The following is a 10,721-nucleotide window of genomic DNA, read 5'->3' on the forward strand; positions in this document are numbered from 1 at the left end:
CCTGGGGTCTAATAGTCACAATTAAGTTAGAGTTTATTAAATATTGTGCAGAGCACTTTCCTAGTAGGACTTCATGAAATGTTCAGCATGCCCTATGAGGGGCAGCTTCAATTTGCCAATGGTGAAACTGAGACTACCTTACTCTTTAGGGGCTAAGGTCACCCCCTTTACATCTGCAAATGGAAGGCCATCTCTTCTGTCCAAAGGCCCATGCTGGGTCTGCCTGCAGCCTTCTTCCCAGTCAGGCCCCAGGGAAGATGGGAAGGCACTGCCTGGGAAGCTGGTCTGCCACTACTTCTCAGTGTCATCTAGAGCAAGCCCAGACTGCCTCAGTTTCCATATCTGTAAAATGAAGGGGATGAAAAGCAAAATTCCATCAGTTTTTTTAATTGTGGTACTGGGGATTGAACCCAGGGCCTTATGCGTGCAAGGAAAGCACTCTACCAACTGAGCTATATCCCCAGCCCAGTAAAACCCCATTTGTATGAAAGAACTTGATAACAACAGTGGAAAGCCCAAAAGAGAATGTGAGGCATTAAGCATCCTGCCCTTAGACTTAAGTAAGAGTCAACAGGATACCTCTCTGGAGTGCTGAGAGGGACCAAAGGCCAGCCCAGGCTTGGGAGAAATAGGCTGAACCAGAGAACTGTAGCAAATTCTGGGATTCTGAAGCTATCCTGGCTGGGACCCACCAAAGAGATTCCTGGATGAGGGGAGTCCCCTCCAAATACTTGATGCTAGCCCTTATTTAGCTCTGTCTTAGCTGGCCTGGACTCAGAGTGAATGCACAGTTATTATGGACCAATTGCGTGCCAAGTACTGTCTTTCACAGCCCCCTTCTCAAAGAGCTCACAGCACAATCAACTACCACATAGCCAACTAGCAGGGCTGCCCTGTGCCCAGCTGGCCCATTTGGGAGAACTGGAGCCAACCTCCTTCTTCCAGGGTGTGCAGCCTCCCTCTAGGATCTGTTGCTCAGTGATCAAAACAGGCTGAGTTCCACTCTCCCCTCAGGCGCTACCCTTGTTCAGTACACAACCTACACAGCCTCTCACAGCAGTCTTTGGAGAACCATAAGAGATGTATTGGAAAAGAGGCCAATTAATTCTTGCTAGAAATGGGATTAGAGACAGAAAAACCCTAATAAGGGGGTGCACAGTAAGTGGGACCAAACTTGAAGGATGATTGGGAGTTTACCAGGTGGAAAGGAACATCCGGGCAGAGGCAATGACAAACTAAACCATGAGGGCGGGAAGTCTCATCCTGTCCTGGGAGCAGATGGTGGGTTGGAGTCTCAGGCAGGGCAAGAGAGGCTGGCACATGCCAAACAGAATTTAGCCTATCTGCCACGGATAATAGTAAACAGGCATTACATATTTACCATCAAGCACTGTGCTGAGTGTTCCGCATGCATTATCTCATTACATCAAATTTTGGAAAGAGTGCTATCGTTAACCCTGTTTTACATGAGGGTTCTAAGGTCACACAGTCATTCAGAGAGGAGGCTAGAATTGGAATTCAGGTCTCTGAACAAGCCCTGGTTCTAGACTTCTGATGGGTGGACAGACAGATGGATGAATGGATGCCTGGGTGAAGAGGGAGAAACTGAACAGGGAAGGTTTGTGATATAGCTCAGTTGGTAGAGTGCTTGCCTTGCATGCACAAGACCCCTGGGTTCAATCCCCAGCAGAAGGGGAGCTAGATGATGGGGTACTAAGTTCTGGGAAGAAGACTCTCTGAACAGGGGAGCAGGCATCAAAGGGGGAGGAGCCATAGGGAGGAGCCACCTGTTTCTTCCTCTTTCCAACATGAGGTCCCCTGGGGGTTGTGGGCCTGGAGCTGGACGCTGCACACCCCACACACTATGCCATTGTGCACTGCCCCTGGAGGGAGGCAGCCAGAGGTGAGGCTGGTGTTGCATCAGAGTGCTAAGCCCTGGATCAAATGTTGGGGGCACAGCAGGGGGAGGTCTGATCCCTCCTCCTGAGCAGCTCAGCCCATCATTGGCCTTCCCAGACCAGAGGCGGCACAGGAAATGTCTCCGGGTCAAATAAGCTGAGAAAGGAAAGCAGAACAGCTGGAAGGACCAGAGGACAGGGGAGCTTCCCCTCCTACACTCAAGCAGCCAAAAGGCAGCCACTGGAGACGGTGTCTTCAGGCTGAGAGGGGCTCCCAGAGGGTCCTCAGTCAGAGCACGCGCACCATGCTACCCTGCCTCACCCTGCTTCTCCTGATAGGGCCGTCAGTATGCAACACAACAGGTGACAGTGGAGAGGAACTGGCACTCAGCGCTGAAGCAGGGCCCTGGGTGACCCTGATCCTAGAGGTAACTTTGGGGAGAAGCTCTGTGCAGGGCAGGGGGTGACCCATGGTGGAGGGGTGGAAGATCCCTTCCACACCTGCTTGGAGAGCAGCCGGTACACTGTACACTCAAGGCAGGTCAGCTGACTCCCCCCTGTGACTAGCTTCAAGGCCATGACCAAAGAGGTCACGGCTCACACGACTGAGAGCATTAGCTGTGTGTGTGTGTGTGTAATGTATGTGTGTAAACGCTTATTTAACACATATTGTATTCCTAGTACTGTCTAAATGCGTTATAAACACTAAACACATTTAATCTGTATTTCAACCTCATGGGGAGAGTACCATTATCATCCCTATTTCACAGATAAGGAAGTAGAGACAGAGAGGTCAAGTAGTTTGTCCAAAGTTGCATAGCTTCAAAAGCAAACTGCGCACTTTGTCCAAGATCTTATTTTGTGTATCTCTGTATCAGAAATTTTCTAGAATATCCTTTTGAGGGGATCAACTTTGGGCAAGGTCACTGTTTTTTCACGCATGTAGAAACACTTTTATTTCCTGACCAGTACTGATATGATAGCAGTCTTGTCTATTCCCCTGAGCACTGTCACTAGGGAGAAATCTAAAAACTGGAGACCCAACATTGCTACCACCCAAACCACAACCAAAATCTGATCTGATTTGATTCAGAAGACAAAGACCTTTGACCTTGGAGCTCCCAGTTCAACCAGGGAGAGGGGCTAATAGACCAGAGACAAACAGGTAAATAAGAGACTAGTGCTCAGAGCTAGGTACGGTGAAGCACAGCATGGTCCAGGGCCATGCTGAGGTCTTTGGAAGTTCTTAGAAAATGGGGCCAAAGGAAGGAAGACTTGTGACATGGCAATCATAGTGATGGTTTTCTTTCTGGTTTAAACATGGAACTGTGGGTAGCAAGAGGGCAGCGGGCCTGGGAGACATGGGCTCAAGTCAGCTTCTCCACCGGCGCCTGATTCTCTCTAGACCTGTTTCTTTACTTGCAAAGTGGGGAGTAGGCATGATACCCAAGATCTTCCTTGAGCTTTGACCGCTTTAGGGAATCTATGCCAAATGGTGGGGAACCCGACAATATGAGAAGCCCGGCTGTGTGAGGGCGCACTCTGGATGGAGCCGTGTGGGGACGGTTGTCAAAAACTCCAGCAAGTTCTGCGGGCTTTCTGCCGTTCCCATCCTTAGTCTCCTTTCACTTTCCTCTGCCTTCCAAGATGCAGGACTTAGAGTACAGGTGGAGAGACCCGGTTAAAAAGCTGGAGAAACTTCCAAACGCTGTGGGTTGCTAAGCATTACTGTAGGAGGCTGGCGCTTGGAGACACCTTCCCAATGATCTGCTCACTCCTCAGTTCAGGGCTCCCTGCCTGCTGTCTTCTCTGGAGCTGGGGATTTGGGTTAAACAGTATGGAGGGCTCCACTGAGGGAAAGATCTTCCTGAGTGAAAAGGAATGGATGCCTTCTAATGTCCCTCCAGAAACCCAGTGGCTAGGAAAAGGGTCAGTCCTATTTAAACTTTAAAGGGCCATTCTCTCCCACTTGCATTTGAAGGCTGCCTTTTACCAAGGCAAAGTGGTTTTCATGAGCTTCTCAGAAATGGGTCCAAATCTCCAAAGAGTCTTCTCTGGTTTCTGGCCAGGCTGGGCGACTCCAGCCTGAGACAGCTGCTCCAGCCACTGACGACCCAGGGAGGAGACAGATGGGAAGTGAATGAATTAGTCCACAGCTTAGAAAACAATCCACTCTTGATCCCAAAAGTTGGGACAAAAAAGACTGTGAAAGGCCTGTGAGTTCCCATTGCCCCCAGACAGGTCCACGCTGGTCCTGCTGGAGTGGGGGCTCCAGCACTGCCCTGGAGGAAAAAAAGGATGGAAGAAAGAGCCCCTGATCCGATCTCAGCTCCCAGTCTCTGGGAAGGTGCCTGCATACCCTGGGCCCTGTCTGCCTGACTTCAGGCTTCCTGGAAAAGGAGGTCCCATTCCTTTCCCTGTTCCCAGAAGGATCCTATTCTGGGTTATAGAAAGGACCACCACTTCTGGGGCTCATGCTAAGAAGGGAGAGAGAAAGGGCTTTAGCCAAGGTCCTGGAGGTAACAAAGGAGGGAGAACTTAAACCCACAGACTTGGGTCAAGATGTTTGTCCTGTCAGCTCAAGGATTAAAATGACTGCCCAGGGTAACAGCCCCCCCCTCCCCCCCCCCACCTGCTGCTGGAAGGCACAGACCCCAGGGTAGGCAAATCTGGGACAATAGGGGAAGTGCCCAGGGCAAGGAAGAGAGCCAGAGTTAGAGTAGAAGCAGTCCCACCCTGCCTCCTTGGTGCCCCTGAGTTTAATGGGGGTCTCTTCCTTGCCTATGTTGGGGATGTTTCCTAGAGCAGAATTCTGGGAGTCAGACTTTTGAATTCTGATTCAACCACTTGTGTGACCTTGGACAAGTCACTTACTCACCTTACATCTTAGATGGCCTGGGTTCATCTCTCACTTTCTAGCTGGGTGATCTTGGACATATTTAATCTCTCTGTACCTCTGTGTTTTCATCTGTAAAATGGTGACAGTAGAAGTACTGGGTAGTGTTTTCATAGGGGTTTGGTGAGCATTAAATTAGTTGCTACATTAAAACTCTCAGAACAGTGTCAGTAACTTAGTAGGTAACGTGTTAGCTGGTAAATATTATAATGCACAATAGGATGGAAATATGCAAATGAGCTCAGTGCCAGCACACAGCAAGTGTCCTGTGACTGAGCTGCTGTTATTGAGATTGTTACTGCTGAGGATTTCCTCCTCGACAGCACCCCCCCACCCTACTGTTAACTCTCTGCTTCTTCAGGAGATCCCTGTCCCCAGCATTCAGCTCCAGCTGCAGGAGGGGAAGAGGAGCAAGGCAAACCAGTTCTTTGGGCTGATGGGGAAGCAGGTGGAAGGTGAGTGACAGTCACATGCAGGAGCCCAGCAAAGCGTGGTTCTGAATAGGTCCTGAGAAGGGGCCCTAGGTTAAAGCAGTGAAGCTTGGATCAGTTACTCCAGTCCAGAAGGGGTCACTCCTGAGATGAGGTGGGGTAGATCATCCATGTAAATTATGATCCTTGGGGAATGTTAACAATGACAACAGGCAACAGACGTAAATAGAGACTGTCCTGGCATATGGGGAGCACAGACACCTTAATGGTGGGGCAAACATCTTGCACTCTATCTGGTGTCCCTGGCTTCCATTCCTGGGTGACTTTGGGGAGTAGCAGTAAAGGTAGAGGCCAAAGTCAATACATGAGCAAAGCAACCAGCCAAGCTTTTTAGTTGTTTCTTTGGCTCAAACAGAATTACTAAAATAAACCTCTGTTTCCCAAGGGCACTGCCAACGTGGGAGTCCTGCCTAGGGGGGAAAGGAGGTTGCAAGCGGTTTTCTCCTTGCTTATTGTCAACATCCTATTTTGGGGGGGTGAGGGGGTACCAGAGATTAAACTCAGGGGCACTCGACCACTGAGCACCATCCCCAGCCCTTTTTATATTTTATTTAGAGACAGGATCTCACTGAGTTGCTTAGTGCCTTGCTGTTGCTGAAGCTAGCTTTGAACTTGCAATCCTCCTGCCTCAGCCTCTGTAGTCGATGGATTACAGGTGTGTATCCTATTTCTTAAGTGGTCATGCTCAGTGATGGTGAGGACATGAGGAAACTGGCATTTTTATTCACTGTCTATATCCATCAAAATCGAAAATGTGCATGCCACTGATCAAAGTATTCATTTTAACTCTTTTTAATAGGGAGAATTTGGAAATAACATAAAGACCATCATGGGGGAAAGACTGAAATATATTAGGCACATACATAACCTCAAAGACATTTAAAAAGATGAGGCAGCTGAGCACAATAGTGTATGCCTGTAATCCCAGCATCTTGGGAGGCCGAGGAAGGAGGATTGCAAGTTCAAAGCCAGCCTCAAAGCCAGCCTCAGCAACTTAGCAAGGTCCTGAGCAACTTAGTGAGAACCTGTCTCTAAATTAAAAAACATAAAAAGGGCTGGTGATGTGTCTCAGTGTCCCCTGGGTTCAATCCCCAGTTCAAAAAAAAAAAAAAAAAAGAGGCAGATTTGTGGGCAGATATGGAAAGAGCTCTAAGATATATGGTTAAAAGAAAAAAGCAAGTTACAGAACAAATATACATGATAGAAGCCTACTTGTTTAAAAAAAATTACATACTTACACATATATGCAAACTCAGGAAAAGTTCTAGAAGGATAAACATCAAACTGTAAGTAGTGGTTGTATCAAGGACAGGAAGTAGAGAATGAGGGAGATAGAATGAAGAGGAACTTTTTTACTGTACAAACCTTTACATGGCTTGGGTTTTAAAACAGTGGGCGAGTATTCAAGGACTACTTCTGCAGTTAAAAAAAAAAAGTATGCATATAAAAATAGAGAAAACCAACTTGTGACCAGTTTTGGCCTTAGTTTCCTCTTCTACAAAATGAGTTTGGGAATAGGCCATTTCCAAGTTCTCTTCCCAATCCAACAGCCCAGGAAGAGCAGGGGATGGAAAAGAAAGATTTCCTGAGTATGACAGTTTAATCTCCTTATCACCAGTGGGGACTCAGCTTCCAGTGGGGGAAGTCCCTTCCCCAAGGATGCCCACCCAGCAGGTGCCAGGCACCAATGAGGCCAAAGTGTGTGTATCACATTACTCCTCACTGCCTTCTGCCCGGAACACTCCTGCTGTCACTTGAGGACACCAGGGGAATGACTATAGCTCCAATGAAGACCCCCCCCCCACCCTACCTCCCCAAGCACCCAAAAGGGGTGGCCCAGTCTTCATTCCTTCTTTTTCCTTCCCCCAGGAATACCTCCCATCCAGCCAGAGAGAGCAGGTAAGTGTTGCCCAGACCTTCTCTCCGCATGCTGTCTGGGGATGGGCAGGCTGTCCCGGTCACTAGCAAATCAGAAATGCAAGGCTGGCATTGCAGTGCAGAGGGTGGGGCTAGTGTGGTTTGGCCAAGTGCTGGGCTTTCTGGTTGTTTCCATAGAGGGTGGTCCATGCATGCCTCGGGAATGCTTGCAGGGCTGGGAGGAGACAGGGGTGAGTCTGGTTCTGCCAAATTTCAAAATCACTTTGGATCTAAATCCTAGAGTTGGAAAAGTGAATCAAAGATCAGAAGTGCTCAAAGCTTCAATCCCCTGCATACTGCAGGATCTTAAAAGTGAAAATCTGATTACCCATTACCCTGCTAAAACCTTTCAGCTGAAAGGGAAAAACAAAATCAAAAGAAAGCAAACCAGCCTGTACCTATGACCCCTGAGTGCTCTCGGGATCAAGCCCAACCCCAGCATACTTTTTGGGCCTCACTGACTTGACTCTGGCCCATCCCTGGCTGCTGTCCTCCCTGACCACCTGCCCTGCCCAGCCAGTGTGGTCTCCTCAGCCTGGGCACTAGATTCTCCTTGGCATAGTGCACTGTGCTGTCCTGCCAGGTCACACAGCTGGTGTTCCCAGCCCTCCAGTGCACAGGCTCCAGATCTGCCATCCCTCTGTATCCCAGATACACAGTCTAGTTTCTTCCAAAAGAAGCACCCACTATTGGGCTGGGGATATAGCTCAGTTGGTAGAGCGCTTGCCTTGTATGCACAAGGCGCTGGGTTTGATCCCCAACACCCCCCCATCCACCCCCACACACTAGGTGCTAGGAAAAACAGATGGGAGAATGGAAGAAAAAGAAGAAATCAGGGTTGGGGCTGTAGCTTAGTGGCAGAGCTGCTCACCTAGCATGCATGAGGCACTGGGTTCAATCCTCAGCACCATATAAAAATAAATAAATAAAATAAAAGCATGCTGTCCATCTACAACTACAAAAAAAATTAAATAAAAAAAGAAGAAATCAATGAATGTAGACATGAAAGAATGAAACAATCCAGGGTAACCCTCAACTCCAAGATGATTGAGAAATTACTCCATTTTCAAGGTCCCAGCTTTGGCTCTGGTTCTGCCCTTCACTGGTATCCACGACAATGGTTCTCTGTTGCCTCTCTCTTCTCTCCCTCATCTTTCTCTCTCACCAGGGTATAAGCTGGGACAAATGGCCCAGGCCCTCCTGAGCAGGAGGGGATCATCCATGGAAGGTAAGCGAAAGCCCCTGGTGGGCCACAGGGACATCATAGGAAAGTGGCCTTGCATTTTGCTGCCAATCAGACAGAACAGGCTTCCACAAGCCACCAGCAGTAGCCCCTTGGGAGAGGGTAGGGGTGTAGGGAGGTGATCCCTGATGATTCAGAACAAAAATAACATGGCTCTGAAACTGTGCCCTCTCCACCCCAACATGCCCCAGCACACTCTGCTCTGCCCGTGGGGGCCAGCTGAACCCACAGACAGTGATGTGTAGTTCTCCATCCTGAAACATGCCCTTACTCCCTCACTGTCCATAAAGTCCTAGTCCTTCCTATTGAGAGGGTGGTGAAGAGATTCACTGCCTTCATCAAATGTCATTAAGTGCACATCATTCTGAGATGGGTACTATCCTAAACAGTTACCAGTTTACACCTCTGGCAGGCGTCAGGCATGGAGGCTGGTAAGTGAATTGGGCAGGGAAAAGTCACAGGTCTGGAGAGCCCACACAAGAAGAGGATAAATGGGTGCCCCAGAGGTCAAAGATACTTATGAACCTGAGCTCTAGGCTGCCTTCCCTAGTGACTAACCTCTTCCTCTGAGCGCAGACTTTGGGGTCCCTCCCTTACTCCCCAAATAGAACATCTGCTTGGGAAAGGTCTCTATTTTCCCCTGAGATTTTCTTGACATGTTTGAACCACTCCATTTAAAGGACCCTGGAAGTCACCCCAACACCAAATAGAAACGAGTGCCACAGGCATGCTGTGCACAGGAAGCTTAGAAGCTGTTGTTTTTTGGAGATGGAAAGCAATTTGTTCCAAGTCACAAGTAAGCTAATAACAGAGCCAGGACTAAAAGCTGTGTCTCCAGTTTCCTGATCCATGGCACCTCCCATGTCCCCAGGCAGGCCTTTGGGACTTTTGAATGCCGCTTCCTCTTCTTTAGAGTAAATAACTAAGGATTGGCTCCATCCCTGTTCTGGAGGCACTTATGATTGAATAATGGAAGATATGGCAGCAGGTCTGTAATTCTGCCACCCTAGATAGCTACAGACAGAAGAAACATGAGAGGGAAATGGAGGGCCCTGGGCAGTGACTAGGGAAGGCCTTTCAGAGTAGGGGAGACATAAGAGCCCCCTAACCACCATCTGTGTACAAAACTCTCCCCAGACACAGAGGATGAGGACCCAGGTTCAGAGTGAGAGCCTCCAGAGGATGCAAGACGTCTTCCCTGGATCTCACTGCTGACTTTCTCCTCCCGGGGTCTTCGATCCTGCATGCTGGCAATCCACACCAGCCCCACACTGAACTCACTGGGCTTCTTCCAGGACTCTCGTGACAAGCTGTGGTACATAGATGCACTGTGGTCACCCTGGTGAGCAGGAGTGGCCCTACCCTCCCCCACATGTTGTGCATCACCAGAGCTAGCTTCACAGCACACAAGCAGGGACTCAATAAATGAATGACCACTGAATGGCTTTCTCTGTGGTGTGTGTTGGGGTGGGGGGTGGGGGTAGAGGGCAGGGTGTCAGCAGGCCACCAGGCTTTTATCAGAATTGCAAAGGAAGCCTACTCAGCCCAGGTCCTGTTCTCAGATGGGAAAACAGGCTTGGGACACAGGTAATGAGGTCCTACACAGAGAAACAGGGAAGAGACCACAGGGTGAGGAGATGCAGCAGGTATTTTGGAGTGGGAGGGACTGAGGGCAAGGGAGACTTTTCCCCTTTAGGCTCCTCATCTTCTCTACCCCAACCATGACCTCAAGGGTTCAAATCCACACATCTCCTGATTTGGAGAACTGGGTCCCAGGTCACTCATCAATTCCTTTGTATAAGGTGGCCCCTTTGCCTTTAAGACACAGTGATCCCATTTCTGAGTCTTGGAAAGAGCACTAGGGGAACAGAACAGCTTCCAGCCTCAGGAGGTCCCCAGTGTGTTGGGGGGACCCTTGTCCTTGCCCTTGTAGTTTGAGGCAAGTGTGACACAGAGGAACCCAGAATGCCTAGAAAGAAGCCTATTAGCCAGAATGAAGCCCCAGGGGAAACCTAAGCAATGAGAGGTTCTGAACCAGGAGTGAGTTGGAAATTATGTGGGGAGGTTCAGCTGTAAAGGAGATCCATTCATTCACCAGGCCACAAGACTTGTTAAGCTTCTGTCACTCAAAAAAAAAAAAAAAAAAAAAAAGGTTAGTTTTTCTGGACATTTGAGTCTTGTCAGGGAATGTGGGTGGGAGTAGGTTATATTTAAAAGGAGGGGAAAGCAGGCCTTGATGGAGGGCAGGACCTTCATCTAGGTGCCAGGGAAGTGAC

At 49.0% G+C, this 10,721-nt stretch overlaps 1 protein-coding gene across 2 annotated transcripts; it reads left to right on the forward strand.

Moving 5' to 3' along the window:
• Positions 1 to 2,064: 2,064 nt before the first annotated feature.
• Positions 2,065 to 9,874, forward strand: Tac4 (tachykinin precursor 4). Of its 2 annotated transcripts, XM_046420573.2 has the most exons (5): positions 2,065 to 2,326; positions 5,156 to 5,249; positions 7,155 to 7,184; positions 8,371 to 8,430; positions 9,583 to 9,874. In XM_046420573.2, exons 1-5 carry the CDS (start codon positions 2,204 to 2,206, stop codon positions 9,612 to 9,614), a joined length of 339 nt encoding a protein of 112 aa, XP_046276529.1. In that variant the 5' UTR covers positions 2,065 to 2,203; the 3' UTR covers positions 9,615 to 9,874. The 2 variants fall into 2 exon arrangements, with proteins under 2 accessions (XP_046276529.1, XP_058427512.1); XM_058571529.1 differs by lacking the exon at positions 9,583 to 9,874 and having other exon boundaries at positions 8,371 to 8,723.
• Positions 9,875 to 10,721: the final 847 nt, after the last annotated feature.

This window comes from Marmota monax, unplaced genomic scaffold, assembly GCF_021218885.2.
Source record: "Marmota monax isolate L192 unplaced genomic scaffold, Marmota_monax_Labrador192_F-V1.1 WCK01_AAM20220418_F8-fsc00064, whole genome shotgun sequence".
Taxonomy (NCBI): domain Eukaryota; kingdom Metazoa; phylum Chordata; class Mammalia; order Rodentia; family Sciuridae; genus Marmota; species Marmota monax.